Here is a 19,186-nt window from a genome sequence, read left to right on the forward strand (position 1 = left end):
ACAGGGCAGTCACCCCCATTCCCACCCTTGGAGGCCTCCCTCCCTGCTTTCCTCCCCACTCAAGCACCGAGACTGGTCTCTACATCCCCTATAGGAATCAGCTCATCCCCCTCTCCAGACCTCTGCCCATGCTGAATCTACCCCCCCCACACACACATGCCTGCTCCAAAGTAAGTCTTCTCCTGATGTCATCCTTCCCCCAAATCCTTTAAGGCCCAGCCCTGGTGCCACCTCCTCCAGGAAGTCCACCCTGTCCTTGCCCAAGCCCTCGTACCCCGGCCCACCCACCTGGGGTCTTCCTGGTGCCTGCCCCCTGTCCTTGCCCAAGCCCCGGGCCTCACGTGTCACTCCAGGGCCCGTTCCACTCCCGCTCGCCCCAGGGGTTGCGCAGGCGGATCATGTCCAGCTTCTCTGACTTGAAGAAGGCCAGCAGGCCACGGCCCAGGCGCACCTTCCGCACATCAGTGATGGCATACGCGTGGCCCTTCACGAGGCCACACGCCAGCCGGGCCTCCATGTCTGCCGCTGTCACTGCCTGTGGGACACAGCTGCTCAGAGGCAGGGCAGGGCAGGCTCCACCTGGAGCCAGAGGCCACACCACCCCCTACAGGATGGGGAGGGAATGGCAGTCCTGCACAAAGGGGAGACCTCATTCCTCTGAGGTTAGGGACTGACCTCCGAATTCACAGCCCCTTACAAAGCCGGGGAACAGCAGTGGGGGATAAAGGAAGGGACCTGCAGTGGGATCAGCCCAGGGCTGTGTTGGAGTCGATGAGCACTGGCTCAGTTTTGCAATCTGGTTGTTAAAACGTTAGCCTGAAATCAACCACGGTGGGAGTATTGACACCACAGAAGTCAGCAAACCAGGGCTTTTTAATTTTCCAGTCTTTTATCAACATACCACTGGGTCAGCCAAACCTGGGTTCAAATTCTGCCTTCACTGAGTCCCAACTTTCCCACCCAAAACGTGAGCAGTCAATGAAATAAGACGATCTTCTTGAAGAGCCCAGGCCTGTGCCAGCAGGCAGTAGGGGCTCCCTCGCCCTTCCCATCGCCTCGCAACTGTGACGCCTTAAACCTTGGCCAAAGGACCTATCACTCCGTTATGAAAGGGGTGGAAAAGGGGGACGCTAGTTGAACAGTGTGGGCAAGGCCTTTCATAGTGTAAAGGTTAGGGCAGGGGGCCTGAGGCTTGTGCTGTCCAGCACTGGGGAGGGGCTGCACCCTCTAACTGCTCCCCTCCCGCCATGAGGCTGAGGGTCTGGATTTGTGATCCAACCTGGGCAGGGGCTCTCCCTGAAAAGCCAGTCACCTCCCACCCCAATCAGGGTCAGTGAAGGGGAGGGGCCGCCTCCGGGGCTCGGGTCTGTGTTCTCACCTTGATGGAGGCACTGATGAGGCCCCCCCGGCTGTGCACTTTCAACACGCGCTCAAAGAGCTGGCTCCTCTTGGCCTCATCACTGGCAAAGTCACCCTCGGTCAAGTCAATGGGCTCGGAAACCCCACCTGTGAAGTCCACCAGCGCATCCGCTGTGTTGCCTCCATCCAGGGCCTGGTAACAGCCTGCCAGCCTGGAAGCAATGTGTAAAGAACTCCCAGCTCATGTTCCCTAGCCAGTCTAAATCCTTCACCTGATAGGGGAGATTTCTGAGATTCAGAGAGGTCAAGAGAACTGCTAAGGTCACACAGCAGGCCACACAACAGAGCCAACCCAGGTCTCCGGCTCCCAGGCCAACGTCTGTCCCACCGAACCACACCATTTTGTCACTCAAATTCCCCTTGGCCTTCATAGCCCCATCTTCAAAAATTAGCTGTCCAGAAATCCAGCAATTCTTTTCAGAAGTGTTAAAAGTTCATATGCCTTTTGACATAATTCTGGACGAGTAACATTATTTATAACAATGTAAAACTAGCAATCATCTAAACGTCTAACAACAGAGAACTCGTTTTAAAAGCTAACGTTGCATCTCAAGCAGCCATTGAAGAAAACACTGTAAAGGAATTCCTACTGCAGGGAAAATGCTAGTGCCTGCTTGTTACGTATGAAAAGGCATTACAGCCGGACTCCAATTATGTCTAAAATGTATGCAATAATTCATTTCAAAAAGATGAAGCACCTACTATGTGCAATAGATCAGGTGCTAGGACACAGCTGTGGCTCCTTATTCAAATGTTAGGAAAAAGGTTGGGGTCTTAAAGGCAGAGTGTCAAATGTGAACATGAGAAGCAGAATGGGATATATGACAAAATACCATTTCCATAAATTGAAAATATGCGCCCACAAAACACCAGCACAGGTTTTGCAAGGTAACCTACAAACAAAAGAGCCAGCAAAGATGTTAAAAGACCTGCCAGTGGTGGGGGAGGGTGCAGGGAGAGCAAAGGGAAGAAATGGAAGACATGGAGAGGGGGTGGGGCCTTGAGGGGACAATGTCCTGCTGTCCGGAACAGAGGAGCTGCCCCATTAACCCAGATGGCCCAAAACAGGGAAGGGGTGAACAGCAACCTGGGAGAATATGCAGGAGTATAGGAGAGTTTTATTATCCTCTGCATAGTTTCCTATATTTTCTGGATTTCCTATAACAGACATGCATTCTTTTTATAATTTTAAAAGTAAATAATTAAAAATAAAAAGCATAACTGGTGCAACCCCTGTGTAAAACTGTTTGGTGGTTTCTCAAAAATGTAAACACAGAACTACCATACGACCCACCAATTCACTCCTAGGTATATATTCCAAAGAACTAAAAGGAGACATTCAAACAGATACCTGTACATCAATGTTCATAGTCACATTATTCATAATAGCACGCAGGTGGAAACAGTTTACCCGAGTGTCCATCAACAGATGAATGGATAAACAAAATGTGGCACACACATACAACGGAATACCATTCAGCCATAACAGGAACGGAATTTTGATACATGCTACAACATGGAAGGACCTTGAAAACACTACGCTAGTTGAAATAAGGCAGACACAGAAGGACAAACAGTCCACTTACATGAGTTACCTGGAATAGGAAAATTCATAGAGACAAAAAGCAGAATGGAGGTTCCCAGGGTTGGGAGAAGGGAGAAAGAGGGAGTTATTGTTTAGTGGGTAACAGAATTTATGTTGGGGATGATGAAAAGTATCATCATCTATACTGGATATAGACAGTGGTGATGGGGACAAAGCATTGTGAATGTAATTGATGCTACTGAATCGTACACTTACACATGGTCAGAATGATAAATATTATATTTTGGACAATTTTTTAAAATAATAAAAATTTTACTTAAAAGAAAAAGAAAAAAAAAAAAAAACAGAGCTAGCCCACTGAGTCACTGAGTGGGTCTCCCAGAGTGGGAGGAGAGGAGCCTGCACCAAGGACGATGGTGACCAACTGACCACCGGGGGCGGGTTTTGCTTTCTTAGGACTAAAAATGGAATCTGCCGACATGTTTTCATGGGTTTGTTTTTCAATTTTATTTTATTTTTTTATATAGCAGGTTCTTATTAGTTATCTATTTTATACATATTAGTGTATACATGTCAATCCCAATCTCCCAAGTCATCCCACCACCACCCCAGCCCCCGGCACTTTGCCCCCTTGGTGTCCATATGTTTGTTCTCTACATCTGTGTCTCTATTTCTGCCCTGCAAACCGGTTCATCTGTACCATTTTTCTAGGTTCCACATATATGCATTAATGTACGATATTTGTTTTTCTCTTTCTGACTTACTTCACTCTGTATGATAGCCTCTAGGTCCATCCATGTCTCTACAAATGACCCAATTTCGTTCCTTTTTATGGCTGAGTAATATTCCATTGTATACATGTACCACACCTTCTTTATCCATTCGTCTGTCGATGGGCACTTAGGTTGCTTCCATGACCTGGCTATTGTAAATAGTGCTGCAATGAACATTGGGGTGCATGTGTCTTTCTGAATTATGGTTTTCTCTGGGTATATGCCCAGTAGTGGGATTGCTGGGTCATATGGTAATTCTATTTTTAGTTTTTTAAGGAACCTCCATACTGTTCTCCACAGTGGCTGTATCAATTTACATTCCCACCAACAGTGCAAGAGGGTTCCATGGGTTTGTTTTTGATGATGGAGTTTTTGTTTTTCCTTTTACACACACACACACACACACACACACACACACACACACACACACATACCACACTGTCCAAGGAGAGTGACAAACAGGCCTGGGAGGAAGAATCAAGGAGACGCTCCCACAGAGCTGGTCTCTGACCCCACTGGCCCTCCTGCACCAGGCCTGCACCTGTCCTGCAGGGGCCTGGGCAGGTCACTCTGCCCCAAAGCCCTCCACAGCTCAGCAAACCTTTGCTCATGCCCATGCTGGGAACCCAGGGCCTGGCACAGAGCAGGAGGAGGGGCAGCAAAGATAGAATGGCTGGACAGTCAGGTAGACAGACCAGTGGGTGAGTGAAGGGGAGGCCCAGCCAGCAGGAAAGGCAGTGGTTTGTCCCAACCTCCTCGACCAGCCCAGGCTCGGAGGCACCACATGCCCAACGAGGCCTCCAGGGATGGCTCAGCAACTTGGATCATTGGAAAAGAACCATCGACCTGAATATGGTTGCTGGCTCTGCCCCCGGCTACCTGCAGGACACCTGCCTGGGCCTCCATCTTCCCAGGTAGAAGCGGGCTTCCCTATGTGGGCGGGTTGTGGGGACCTGACACCAGGTACCCAGAGGCCCTGCAGTCCAGGCCTCCACCACACCTGGCTGTGCTCTGGGTGCCGGGCTCTGAGTTCGCTGTGTGTGTTTGCACCTGCCCCTCACCTCTCTGTGCCTGGAGCCCCAGCTAGAGGAACACCCGCACAGAGCCCAAGAGCAGTTCCACCCCAGCCTGGCCGCCCGACCCTGGCACCTACTTGGCGTAGGCCTTCTCCACCAGGGCACACCAGAACTCATTGCGGGAGCTGGAGTGGCAGTAGATGAGCTGGTTGTTGACTGTGGGCAGCCGGTCATCGATGACCACGTCCACCCACTCCCCGAAGCGCCAGAAATGGAAGTGAAAGATGCCCGCGTAGGTGTTGGGCTTCTCGGGGTCCCACTCCTGCTCCTTCCAGTCTGGGATGACCTGGACGGGGAGGGGGACAGGATGGGACACACTGAGGGTCACGGCTGGCTTCCTGAGGAAGTGGGGCTGCGTGCCTCCAGGGAATCAAATGGAAAGGAATACTGGGTTCAATTCCCATCTCTGCCATGAACCAGTATGGGACCTGGGCAAATCCTTTTCATCTCCGGGCCTCAGTTTCCCCATCCCTGAAGGGGTTGGAGGCCCCCTGAGGCTCCTCCCAGCTCTGTCATTCTAAGATTCTATGAGCTTCCCCTTCCCTTCCTCATGCCTCCACCTGCATCTTCCCCCTCAGAAATATAGCACATCCACCCAAGTTCCTGCCTGGTCAGTGATGCCACCATGCCCCCTGTCCTGCCGGAGCCAGAAGTTGGCAGCCATGCCGGCCTCCCCACTTTCCCTCTCTCCATGCAATCTGAGCTCCCACATTCTGCTAAAATGCATCTCCTCCCCTCCAGCCCCCCGGCACCACCCTGGCCCGGTCCCCCATCTCCTCGCCCCGGGACACTAACAGCATCAGCAACCACATCTGCTCTTGTCCCACACAGCAGCAGAGTGATCTTTCTGATCAGGTCCCCTGGAAAATAAAGCCCAAACCCTTAATATGCTCTGTCCCCAGGCTCGTGTCTCTACCCTCACCCACCCCAGCCTCCACCTACTGCGCCCTGCTCCAGGCTCTTTCTCTGGTCAGGAACTCCGCACCTGCTCTTCCTGCAGCTGACTCTCACTTGTCCTTTAGGGCCTACCCTCCTCCTCCAGGAAGCCCTCCTTGACTCCTCAGACTAGGCCAGGACCCCTGTCCATCCATCTCACGGCCCCTGGCACTTCTCCTCTGAGACACTTTCCCGAGTTATAATTACACAGGTGTGTGACATTGTGTTCAGTGCTGACACTGTCACTGGCATGTCAACTCTCTTAGGGCAGAGACACGTCAGTCTTGGTCACTGCTATCCACCCAGCACCTAGTCCAGGGCCTGGCTCAGAGAGGGTCCTCAATAAACATGTGTTAACTGAAAATAAATTCACAGGCATCCACTGGGACTCTTAATAAAATTGATTATTTATGGAGCATCTTGGAAATGCCAGATACCAAGCCTGTGACTGCCATGGGTTATCTCGGTTCAATTCACACAACCACCCCATGAAATTACTAATATATCCATCCTTACTTTACAGATGAGAACATCAAGGCTCAGAGAGAGCAAGTAACTTGTCCAGGATCTCATAGCTAGAAAATATACATTCTTTGGAGGCAGGCAGACCTGGGTTTGAAGCCAGGATTCAAACGCAGGTCTGTCTGCCTCCAAATAAGGAGTTCTTTATCAGTGTGGGCCACTCTGCACCCAGCCCCACACTGGCACTGAGGACCCAGATGATTCAGACATGGTCCCCGCCCTCGGGAGGCTCCCAGTCTGGTGGGAGAGGCAGGCACACAGGCAAGTGCTGAGGCTGACACAGGGTACATGCCGGGCCATGGAGAGAAGGGGCTGGTGGGCCTGACCCTGGAGGACAAGCAGTAGCTTCTGAGCAGGTGTCCCGAGAGCTGGCAGTGGGCATCGCCCCAGCAGACTGGGACGAACAGAGGAATTTGGGGCAGCAGGAGGTGGGGAGGCAGGGGAAAAAACCCTCACCCTGCTGAGTCAGGGGGACCTGCTGGCCCTTTCGAGCAAGGACCCAGAGGAGCCAAACCCCATCAAGACCGGAAGAACCATCTTCTAGAAGAAAATCACTCCCAGGTATGGGGGTGGGCACACAGGCAATCCGTCTGAGGAGCCAGAGATGTATCAGGAGGCTGTAAATAAATCCCAAGGTCCGGAGCTGCCTGAGCACAGAGACTTCAGCCAAAAGCCATTCCCAACCCCCACCCTCATTAAGGATGCTTCTGTTTACATGCCTCTAACCATCAACAGAGATGCTGGCAAAGAGAAATGCTCCCTAGTGGGACATTCGGGACCAAGACAATGAAAATGATAAGCACAGTGAGAGGCGCTACAGCCACTAATGCAGCCCAGCTAAGTGCCTTAGCGCCTGAACCCTCAGGGCTGTCTTCTGAGGGGTAGGGCAGGAAGTCGCTGCAGAAGGCCGCCCACAGGCACCAGTGAGGGAGGCAGGATTCACACTCAGGGCTTCAGAGCCTGACACAGAGTCTAGCACCCAGCAAGGGCTGATTACTAGCTGGTCCCTTTTCAGTCAACTGTGTGTCCTTTCTCAGTGAAGACTCCCAGGCCGGCCTCTGCCCTGACCCCTGGCAGGTTCCCTGACACTTGATTTCAGGACAGAAAAGTGTATCAAAAATGGGTTACAGGGACCTCCCTGGTGGCGCAGTGGTTAAGAATCCGCCTGCCAGTGCAGGGGACACGGGTTCGAGCCCTGGTCCAGGAAGATCCCCCATGCCACGGAGCAACTAAGCCCGTGTGTCACAACTACTGAGCCTAACTCTAGAGTCCGAGAGCCACAACTATTGAGGCCATGTGCCACAACTACTGAAGCCGCACGCCTAGAGCCCGTGCTCTGCAACAAGAGAAGCCAGCCAATGAGAAGCCCGCGCACCGCGACGAAGAGTAGCTCCTGCTCGCAGCAACTAGAGAAAGCCCGCGTGCAGCAGTGAAGACCCAACGCAGCCAAAAATAAATAAATAAATAAATAAATAAATTTATTTTGCAAAAAAAGGGGGTACATGCAGGGGCACAGAGCAATGGAGAGTCGGAAGCTGGGAACACTGGCCTGGCCACTGCACCCTCCTCCACTCCTCCCTGCTCTGAGAGCTCTGGATTGCACGGGATGTGGAAGAAGGATGGCGGAGGAGGGAGGGAAGAAGAGGAGCCCTCGCAGGAGCTGGGAGGTACCACTGGGGCCACGGGAGGATCAGTAAACCCAGGGCTTGGCTCTGAACCCTCTGTGACTCAAAAGGCAGCTAATGAGGCTCCAGGGCCTGTGATACAGAGTCAGCGATCTCCATGGGCCTCAATTTCCCTCCCACACCACAGCCCTTCGAGGAAGCCCCAGGCCAGCCTTCTCACCCCTCAGCCCCTCTCTGCTGCCAGCCAGGGTACCAAGCGAGAGGAAGCAGTCTGTCCAGGGAGGTGTGCTCCCATGGGCACACAAACCACACACCCTCCACACCACATCCGGTCATGCCAGAAATCAAGGAAGCAACCAGAGGATTCAGGACCAATCTGAAGAGGCTCCCACTAGCCAAAGACAGGCCAATTGGAGCAGCAGTAAAGGATAATGACAGTGATGAATGAAACACATCCAATATGTTCAAATCCATGAGACCATGATGATATTAACACAAACAAATAATTAGTCACTATTGGAGGGTGGCAGGGAAACAACTCATTTTTTTGAAACTGGAAATCGAAAGGAAAAAAAAAAATCAAAGACTTAACCTGACTTTTCTATACAAACTGTGCCATAGAGTAACCAATAGCAGATGAAGGGAGGTTTTTATCTGGTGATGAATTCCATCTAAGAAGTGAGAAGAAATTATTTTTGGCTGCGTTGGGTCTTCGTTGCTGTGTGGGCAGGTTTTCTCTAGTTGCGGCGAGCGGGGGGCTACTCTTCATTGTGGTGGGCGGGCTTCTCATCGCGGTGGCTTCTCTTGTTGCGGAGCACAGGCTCTAGGCGCATGGGCTTCAGTAGTTGCAGCACAAGGGCTCAGTACTTGTGGCTCACGGGCTCTAGAGTGCAGGCTCAGTAATTGTGGCGCACGGGCTTATTTGCTCCGCAGCATGTGGGATCTTCCCGGACCAGGGCTTGAACCTGTGTCCTCTGCGTTGGCAGGTGGATTCTTAACCACAGCGCCACCAGGGAAGTCCTAGACTCCTATTCTTTTGCAACCACTGACAAATAATGGATTTAGGCAATCATGGCTTCTAACATCGATTTAGGATCACCGATGGTTCCTATGTCACAAAATAAGAGACAACCCGACATTATGTACCTCCTGAGAGAACTTCGCCTATGAAGCAGTTGTGCAAAAAAAAATTGTGCCGCATCTTATGAAGCCTCCAGAGGTGAGTGCTACCTCACAGGAAACTCAGGGCACAGACAAACATTAATCAACACCATGAAAACGAAGCCTGCAAAATCCAGATGGTTGGAAACTCCCAGGACAAATGACTAGCTTCTTCAGCAACTAGATTGCAAGGGAAAAAAATGAAAAGATGAAGGGGAACCAACGGACTGCAGTAATGGACCTTTGGATCTGATTCAAACAAACTGTAAAACATACATATAAACATTTGTGACCCAGAGTGGAAACCAGAACATTTACTGGGTATTTGATGATATTAAGGAATTATTACAAAGTTATTTTAGTTATGTTACGATATTATGGTTCCGGGTTTTGAACGAGTCCTTATCGTTCAGAGATACATCCAGAAATATTTACAGATGAAATGACATGCTGCCTGGGGGGAGCGGGGTTGTAGAGGAAACAAGATCAACCATGAGTTGGCAGTGGTTGAGGTGGAGGGATGGGTCCAAGGGCTCACTAGGCTGTCTCTCTCCTCTCGCGTGACTACAGTTGAAAAGCCCCATAGCCAGGGACACTAGCTCCCTGGCCCGGCATTCAAAGCCCTGCGGGCAGCTCTCAGCTTCACCCCTGAACACTGCCTCCCTCAGAACCTATAGGAATCTACACCCCGTGATGCCTCAGGCTACCTCAGCTTTGCACGGGTGGCTCCCTCTGCCGGCCTCATCCCCGTCCCTGTCCCTCCGGGGCCAGCTGAGCAGCAGCTTGCAGGGTCCTCCTGACCCCACCCTCCCCTTGGGCGCCATCCGGCAGCCCCTCCCCCAAGCTCCTGCTCAGATCCCCACCGCCCGGCACAGGGCCAGGGCCAGCTCCACAGCTGGCTGAGTCTTTCTGGGAGGAAAATCCCCAAATGCCGGCCGCAGCGAGGGCCTGGACAGCTGGTGAGCTTGTACACACTACTGGTGTGAAAGGAAAATACAAATGGAGTCAGTTTTACTAAGACAGCGCTCTAAAACGGAGCTGGGAGGCCACTGAGAAAACGTGATTTCTGCACATCATCACCTGCACGGAATCTGAACTTTGACCACTTCTTGTCTTAACGCAGCCATCCAGAACGTTTGCCCAGTGTTCCAGAAACTCAAGATATTTATTGGATCCTTACCCTAAAATAACTCTTGACAGCCTCAAGGACAAATATTTCCTTTAACGACCTTATGGCTTTTGCCTTTACAAGCCCGACTTCCTCTTCCCTGGAACGCTCTTCGGTTCTACCTGAATCTGTGTCTCCCCCGTTGCAATTCCTAAGACCTGCAAATAAAGCTCCTTGTCCTCTGTACCCTTGATACTGATTGCCGTTTGATGCTGGACATCAATTTACCAACCTCGGTGTGTGGCTGGGACTTAAGCTTCGACTAGGTCACCTCTCGGAGCCTCAGTATCTCCGCATCTACCTACCCTCCCTCCAAGGCTGTTGTGAGAACGAAGGTGGAGAATGGCCTTGGCCGTACTGCATCAACTGTGGAGGGCTGGGCACACATGAGGGGTCGTCCCTGCTGGTGTGTGGAGTACATGGTGTGTGCAAACCTCGGGGGGACCTGGTCAACCTCCCTCCCAAGAGGAGAAAGGAAAACCTTAACGACAGTCCACTGTACAGATGGGAAAAACAGGCCTGAAGGGGATGAGGCACCTCCTTGGGCTGACCGGGCAGTGAGGCAAGAACTCTGTGGGATTTGGAGCCCCTCGTGCGCCCATTAACAGCCACCCACTGCAGAATCACCCAGAAACCTCAGAGTCCCACTGATGGGTGTGCCACAGTACCCCCTGGTGCCCCAGCACCTGGAGCACCCCCTCGGTGCTCTCCCTCAGGGACTCCCACCCAGACCCAAGTGGCTGGGCTCAAATCTTGCTGGGACCCTGGGCAAGTGAGTGAGTGCCCGTGTGTGAGTGTGTGCACAGAAGCATGCATGTGTATGTGCAAGTGTGTGCGTGTATGTCTGTCCATGTGGCAGAGAGGGAGCGTCCCACAGATTTCTGCTTGGGACCCCAGAGGGCAAGCCAGGAGCATTTCTAAACAAGGCCAGCAGGGCTGCAGGCTGAGGGACTACAGTGGAGTTTCCTGTGTTACCTAAGCTGGGTGAGGTGAGCCACAGACCTCTCCAGATCCTCAGAACGAGAGGGTCCCTGGTTCTGAGCATCTGAAGTTTCTCAGTTCTCAGCTTCTGATTCCAAGAGTCTCAAATTCCCGAGTTTCAGACGCAACGGCTGGAAGAAGCCAGGAAGATTGGGCAATCCCCACCCCCAGCCCCTTGGGAGAGGAGCGCCTCCAGCTCACCACCTGGAGCGTGGGGTGCTGACACACCTGCAGGGGGCCCCGGGATCCCTGTTCACAAGGAGTGAGCAGAGCCAGACGCTCAGAGACCTGGGTGGCCCCTCGGGCTAGGCCCCCGGGCTAGACTGTGAGGGCTTAAGGTTCCCTCAGCTGGGCCCTACCAAGCCTGGTAATGGTGAGGAGAATCCACTCCCCCATGACCACTCTCTCCAACCACAGAGCCAGGCCTGGACCCTGCCTATCCCTCCACCCCACACTGCCTGCTGCCCTAAGCACTGGCTGCTGTGTTGCCTCAGGCAACTCACTACACCTCTCTGAACCCTACACTCTTCCTCAGTAAATAGGTTCTCCTAACACCCTCCTCTCAGAATCATGGTGCAAAGTGAGACTCTGTGTCTACAGCGACTGGGAAAGTACAAGGAGGAAATCCAGAGAGGAAGCCCGTGTGCCTCTCAGGAAGCTCAGTGCTTCACTAGCTTTAAGTCGTTCCATCTTCACAGTGACCCGATGAGGAAAGAACCATTACTATCCCCACCGACAGATGAGCAAACAGGCTCCGAGAGGCTGCTCAGGGTCACACGGGTGGTGGCTGGCGGCAGCGCCAGACTGGGTCCCTCACACTACCATATACTGGCTCAGTGGGAGGCAGGAGCTCAGGAAATGGCAGGTCTCTCTACTCGGTGGTTTCTCACGGGTTCCGGGGAAAGCAGGTCCTCACTTCCCATTCCCTGCACTCCCCCCGACCCAGTCTCAGGAGCAGAACCAGGCCTTCTACTGCTGTCCTCGGTGGGAAGCCTGGGTTCCCGTCTCTGTTCCCCCCCACCCCTCCCAGAAGTATCTTCAGGAGTGGATGGAGGCTGGGGCTGGAGGGCAGGGCTTGGGGAAGGGAAATGAGGCAGCAGCAGCTGCTCTGGGCAGGGCTCTGGGGTGGAGGAAGACGGGGATGCGAGACCTGCCCAGGGGGCTGTTCCCAAGCAAAGCCCCAAGAGCGGCCTTGGAAGCGGGGCCTGCCCTTGTCTTGGGGGAGAAGCCAGCCTTGCCCGGGCCTGAGCCCTCAGATGGGATGGGGGCATCGGCCCTTCCCGTCCCAGGGGGCCAGGGTCATGGGGTCGAAGGTCCACAGACCCAGAGCTTGATCCACGTGCACCCCGTCGCCGGCCCCTCCACACACCCTCTGTGACTTTGGGCCGGCAGCCTCCTCCCCGGGCCTCTGTTGTCACCGTCCACAAATTGAGTGAGGGTCAGGGTCAGGTGGGGCACTAAGGCGACGTGGTGACATGGGTCTTCTCTGGTCAGTGGGGCAGGGCTGCAAGGGGCTTCAGAGAACTAGGCTGTTCCCTTTAGAAGGTCTGAGGCTGGGAGAGGGTCAGGGGCTGCCTGAGGACATACAGCATGTTAGGGAAATCGGGGCACAGGCCTGATCCCACCCCACCTCTCAGCCACTCCCCTGTCCCGTCTGCCTCCTGCCCGGCCACCCTGCAAGGGAGGGAGACTCCAGATTGAGCACGGCTTGGTGGGTCCCCACCATCCCCTGTGGGCTCCAAGTGTCTCCCCGAGGCCTCAGCATGGCTCTCTCCATGCCCCATACAGAGGCTGGTCTGGGGGCCACTGGAGAAAAAACTGTCAGGGCTGTTGGTTCCTGGCTTGGTGTCACGGGACCTGGTTTCAAACCCCATGCTGATGTCTGACCTTGGGCCAGTCACCACCTGCTCTGGGCCTCAGCCCTGAAAGCGGCAGGAGGAGGGGGCAGGGGTGTGGAGGGGGCCCAGGGAGGGGTGGCTCCTGGGAAGAGAACACTTACCATGAGGCGGGGACACACAGGCTTTACCGGGGACACGCAGTGAGCACGGCAGAGGCACTCACATGCCTGCACAGAGCAGACGCGCTGGGGTGCGGATACAAGCAGTCCGCAGCAAGAGGGGCCCCAGAGCTGCAGGGAGGAGTCAGGCAGAGAGGCAGAAGGACAGGGCCATCCACAGGGGTCTAGCCTCCAGGCTCCCCTGGAGCCAGCAGAGAAGCAGGCAGGAATCCAAGCATGTCCCAGAACAGACACCTGAGCTTCAGGTTAGAAAGGACCATCGCTCACACCACGGCCAAATCTCCCACTGAAGAATCGACTCCAAGTGCTTCTGCTTGCCTGCCTCCAAAGTGGGGGCCTGCCCTCCCGGCAGCCCTGGCCACTAGGGTTGGCTCTGACCCTCCATCTCTCAGTGCCTCTGCTCCCAGGGCCCTGCAGCCCCCCGACGGCTCTGCTTCACGAGGAAAATGTCACGGGCACGTCCCTGACACAAAACAGGGCTGACCTGGAGACACGGTGTTGGGGGCGCTTCCTGAGGTGCCCTTGGCTGGTGCCAGGCCTCAGAGGAGCTCACTGGGCCTGCACAGCGTGAGGGGGGCTTGGGGCTTGGAACTGAATCTGCTAGCAATTGTGCCTCAGTTTCCCTCTTTGTTTGGTGAGTGGGTTCTGCCCTGTGACCTCTGAGGCCAGTGTTCCGCCATCACACCGCACTGTCACCTCCAGCCCACGGCTGGCCACCATCCATCACAGCTCCCCTCCAAGGTTGCCCCCGATTCCTACCCCTCAACCCCACCAAAGATGCCGCACCAGGATGACACACCTGCCTTCTCCGACCAGTTAGCCAGGAAAAGCCTGACATCCCAGGAGGGGACACCTCAGGCCCCAGAGATGTTACTGTCTCCAGCTCCAGGGCTCTGGACCCCCTCTATCCAGCTTCCTCCAGGCAGAGGGAAACCTGTTTACTACACTGTTCCCCACTTCACTGCATGAACCTCAAAGTCTCCCGGCTCAGGAGCTTCCCCTCCCCAAGGCCATCCTGATCAAGCCCCTGCTAAGGGCCACCAGGGAACCAGCTGGGCAATTCAGACTTATCCACAGGGCAGGCATGGAATACAGCCATATGAATATAGCATGCTCTCTCAGTACATATGTGTATGTATAGATAGATACATCTCTATGCAACGTTTTTGAGATCTCCCCCTTCACTTCTGCCCTCCTGAAGTCATTCCCAGAAAACCAAGAGCTGGTCTGCACAGCCTCCAGCGTGCCAGCCACTGCCCACTGCCCAAATCAGCCCTCACAGCAACCCTGCCCAATGTCTTAAGAGCCCTGAGGTGTCGTGGGCCCACACAAGGTGCCCGGAGCAGCAGGCTGAGTGTTCACCTCCAGACACGGACACTGGGAAGGGGCACCGTGGACAGGAGGGCAGCAGGTGCCTGTGTGCCAGACTCTCCAAGGAAGTTGCTTTGTCATCTCGTTGTCATCTCTGGGCCCCTGTCCCTGGAGGAAGCCCAATGGCTGGTTCTTTAGAGGTGTCTCTCTCGGTCTGTGTCTGTCTCTGTCTTGGTCTCTCAGTCTCTCTCCCAACAATGGAGCAGAGAGAAGGCCATCTCCCAAGGCCTCTCCATCTTCCCACACTAGCCCCAACCAGGTCTCCATGGTCTACGGCAGAAGCAGCGGCAGCCAGGTCAGCTTCTAGACTACAGAGCCCTTGCATCTTCCTCCCGTGAATAGGAGCGCCAGCACCAGGGAAAGGAGAGAAGGAAGGATGCAGGCTCAGGGGTCCTGGCCAAGCCAAGTATAGGCCAGCAGCTAGAAGAATGTCCCCAAACACACACATGGGGGAAAGGGGTATGGGCAGGGGTCAGGCAGGTGGGCCAAGGGAGAGGGTAGCAGCGGGCAGCTGCCATCAGAGCTGGCTAAAGACCACGGAGGCCTTGAGGTTGGCAGGCTCGACGCCCTCGCTGGAGGTGATGAGGAAGTACATGACCTTGTGGATCTTGGCCAGCTCGGACAGGCGCTCCCCAAACTCCAGGGCGTCAGCCTCATTCCAATCCATGGCTTCCGAGTCCTCCTTGCGCCAGAAGATGGCGGCGGGGTCCAGCAGCTGCCGCGTCATGAGGTTGGTGAGGTCGGGCGTCCAGATCTGGGAGGTGCCCGTGATGGTGACCTTGCCCGGCTTGTCCAGCACGACGTCCCAGGGCTCAAACTGCAGCCTCGGCTGCTGGGTGAAGTCGATGCGGTACATGGACTTCGCCGGCTGCAGCAGCTTCTCGCCATCCTGGCGCATCCCCCCGCGCTGCTGCAGACTCTCCGCGCGCAGCCGCATCTGCTTGGTCAGGTCCTCGTCCAGGACCAGGGGCATGTCCAGCTGGGTCGGCTTCGGCTCGTCCTCCGCCATGGCCCCCTTGCTGTTGCCGCCTCCACCGCCCAGGAGCCGAGTGGACTGGGGCCTCACGGCCAAGGCGAGAGGCCACCAAAGAGGGGCCCCGTCTCCCCTTTCGCCCCCCTCCTCGTACCGCCCCTCTTTGCCACTGGCTCTTCCCAGCCCCACCCCGTCCTCAAAATGGAGTGTGCAGGAGGGCGGGCGTCCCCACATGCCTCCTCTACTCCTCGCAGAAGCGGTAACGGAGGTCCTGCAGGCAGGCAGGAGGGTGGCAGGCTCCTCAGGGACCAGCTGCTGTGGCAACCGCGCTGGCTACCACGGATGGGCTGAGAGCTGGCTTGCTGTGAAGAGGGAGCACTGCTTACAGGCAGTAAGAGGGCAGGAGGCGGAGGGCAAGCTGTCACTGGAGACACATCAGGAGAGGCTGAAGACCCCCTGGCAGGAGGGTGGGAAATAAGGCCCAGAGGGGCCCACCGATTTGAGATTTGAAGTCACCTAAGCCGAACCTTGGCGCTCTCCTTGACTCGGCTTCACCCGCACCCCTCCATGCCCGATCGGCAAGGCCTGCGGATTACCCTGGAAACACGTCTCCCCAATCCCACTGCCAGGACCCCGGCCCAGCCATCATCATCTCTCACCTAGACCGATGTTCTCAAACTTCAGGGAGCATCAAAACCAGCTGCAGGACTTAAAACTCAGTTTGCTGGGCCCCACCCCAGAGTTTCTGATTTAATCGGTCTCGGATGAGGCCTGAGAACTTGCATTTCTAACAACCTCCCAGGTGATGCTGATACCGCTGGTCCAGGAGCTGTATTTTGAGAATCACTGACCTGGATGATTCTTGCCTGCTGGCCCCGCCTCAACCCTGCGCCGCATGGCAGCCACATGCCCAGGAAGCTCTTCTACTAAAATCCCACTACTTATTACCCCTGTGTTGAGCCTCCGTTTGCCCCAGGAGACTTGAGGCCATGGAAGAACCTGACAAACGTCTGTATCCCCAGTGCCTGAGGGGGAACCAGGAGCTCAGCTGTTATACGTGGGCAAATGGAAGAAATGTGAGCATAACTGGGGGTGGGGGTGAGGGAGAGGGGAAGCTGCCATGACAGAAAGAGGACAGAAGCACAGGCCCAAAGTGTAATAACTGAAAACAATCTGAAGGGCCCAGTGGACCACAAGACACAGTCAATTGCTAGATGGAAGCTAAGTAAGTCAGTGGGGTCTTGGGCTACACAAACAGCAAGAGGGTCACCAAAGGGGACCACGCACCTGATCCTGTTAAGATAACACCTCAAGCCCTTGGGTCAGTTCTGGGGCTGCTGACAGCAATTCCCCAATGGTATTCAAGAAAACCAGGCAGCAAATGTTAAACTGCTGTCCCCCACAGAACCTTTTCCTTTGTAGCTGGAGCAGCAGAGGAGAGGAGAACAATGTGTCTGGGGAGTGACTGTTCGGGGAGCTTCTCTCTCCTTCATGAGGAGGAGCTATTTCCTTCCCAGCACTAAATTTTGCTTTTTATTTGTACATTTGCTTCGTTTTTGTCTGTGATGTCTCCCCACCAAGAGGGCAGGGACTGTGGCTGTCTGGTTCATCACTCTAGTCACTACCTAGAACAGGGCTGCCACATAGGAGGCCCTCAGAAATCCTGAATGAATGAATGAACGAATGACACTGACAAGAGAATAGCTGATGTGATGGATCATGGGGCCTAAGGACGAGGACAACAAGAGGAAGATGGGCACATGGGGAGAGAGTACACGGGTGCTGACCGAAGTCAAAATGTGGTTTAGAGACAACTGTGCATCGGGCACAGGAAGGAGGGAGATGGCTAGAAGGGGAGGGTGATGGAGCAACAGAACCAAGAACTGGGCCAGGGTGATGAGGGCAGGGTGTCAGCCACATAGGCACAGTAACCCCTGGGACGCAGCAGTACTTGGGGTGGGAAAGGCTGGGAAACTGGAGGTGTTGAGCCCTTGATGCCTGGGTGCCAGGGTAGCTGGTTGCCAGGGGATGGCAGTAAGGTGGGCTGCTGGTGGGGGCCGGGGGTGGGGGGGATTGGGGGACAAATGGCATGAGCCTGCAGGGGTCTATATGGGGAGGGTGTGGTCTGGAGGCATCACTTAAGGGAGAGAATGCCGCCACATCTCCGGGCCTGCAGGACATGGTGGGAGGTGTCCAGCTTCTACCAATGAGGATTCAGAGGCCGCAGGACCCGGGGGAAGGGCCTGGTCTCGGCCTGGGCAGAGGGTTACCGACCGGCAGGAAGAGGCTGAAGGTGGAAGCTGTTACCAGGGCTGGGGCCTCACAGACAGGCAGGGCAGGAGGGAGGGAGCCGTGGGGACCAAGGACGGCCAGAGGGGAAGGAAGGGCAGGCGGGAGGCTGTGGGTGGGGCTGGCCCACTGCTTCCCACAAACCTCTGCTTGGCCACCAGATGCCTTGGGAGGCCCCACCAAAGGCTGGACGTAGGAGTGAATAGAGAAGAGAAAAGCAAGGTCCAGACTTGCATCCGTGACTGCAAAAACGTGATCATAACAAATGAACAAGCCCCTCTTTAACCCCAAATGGAAAAAAGACTAGAAGGAAATGTAGAAAACCCTCAACACTGGCTGTTTCTAGGTACTTTTTAAAATCACCTGTCCCCGGTACCTAGAATGGTGCCGGGGCATAGCTGGTGCTCAGTTATCGTGTGGTGCGTGAACTGCTATATGCTGCAGGGCGGGGATTGCTCATATAACATGGGCAGGGGTGGGATGGGAAACGTTTTTAAGTGGAACTAAAAGACTGCGAGGCCCTGCCACCAGGTGCCTCCCCTAGGCCCTGGCCCGAGATGCCCACCCCCCCAAAACTCGCTCTCAGACACTCGGGCACCCCACTGGGTTTCTGCTCAATTCTGCTCTCCCCCCACCGGGGACATGGCTATCTCCTCCTGGGCCCGGGTACCCCGTGACTCAGAGCAGGGCTCAGGCCTGCCCTTGCGCCTGGGGCCACGCCAGGCTCTAGGAAAGGTGAACTCACCTGGCTTGGGCCAGGCCAGGCTAATGGCAAATGCTCCACCCCACTGTCACATCTGACATCTGGTCCACAAAACCTGGTCACCTAAAGTCCACTGCCCTGCCCTCAGGGAATGCACAGTCAAGTTGGGGAGACCATAATGCCCCCATCAGGGATGCCATAGGACAGGGAGGCCTGCTTCCTAGAAGTGTCCGGCAGAAGAGAGGAATAGGTGGGAGGCCAGAGGAGGGGCAGAGAGGGATTTAGATTGCTGCTAAATGCCATGGGCTTGCCCTGCACCCCTACCCCGTGGGCTCCTTTAATCCTCCTACTACCATGGGGACTGGAAAAGTCAGGTTTACACAGAGGCCAAGAGAAGAAACATGACCTGACCAAGGTCACACGACTAGCGAGAAACCCAGCCAGAATCAAACCCAGGACCCGCTGGCTTCAAATCCCCTGCCTGTCGGCCCCAGGCCATGTCAAGTACTAGAGGTAAAGGGATGGCTTCCTGGAGAAGGGGGCATGTGTGTCAGGGGCGTGATGTGCCTGCATCTGAGGCTCAGCATCCCCAGAGTGTGAGGTGGGTGGAGGGAGCAGGGGTGCAG

The 19,186-nt window shown here is 55.0% G+C and overlaps 2 protein-coding genes across 4 annotated transcripts in view; both read right to left on the bottom strand.

The window, feature by feature from the left end:
• Window positions 1-19,186, bottom strand: part of CAPN5 (calpain 5) — a 56,154-nt gene that overhangs the window by 8,093 nt on the left and 28,875 nt on the right. For all 3 annotated transcript variants that reach the window (XR_004351115.1, XR_004351114.1, XM_032640406.1), the window contains exons 4-6: window positions 4,892-5,100; window positions 1,379-1,571; window positions 342-535 (exon numbers count right to left, since the gene is read on the bottom strand). Coding sequence is in view for 1 of the 3 variants with exons in the window: in XM_032640406.1 (XP_032496297.1) it covers window positions 342-535; window positions 1,379-1,571; window positions 4,892-5,100 (596 nt within the window). In the remaining 2 variants the exon portion in view is untranslated. The remainder of the gene's footprint in view (window positions 1-341; window positions 536-1,378; window positions 1,572-4,891; window positions 5,101-19,186) is intronic.
• OMP (olfactory marker protein) lies at window positions 13,634-15,649 on the bottom strand. The gene has a single exon (XM_032640407.1). It carries the CDS (start codon window positions 15,602-15,604, stop codon window positions 15,113-15,115), a length of 492 nt encoding a protein of 163 aa, XP_032496298.1. The 5' UTR covers window positions 15,605-15,649; the 3' UTR covers window positions 13,634-15,112.

Source organism: Phocoena sinus, chromosome 8 (assembly GCF_008692025.1).
Source record: "Phocoena sinus isolate mPhoSin1 chromosome 8, mPhoSin1.pri, whole genome shotgun sequence".
NCBI classification, from domain to species: Eukaryota; Metazoa; Chordata; class Mammalia; order Artiodactyla; family Phocoenidae; genus Phocoena; species Phocoena sinus.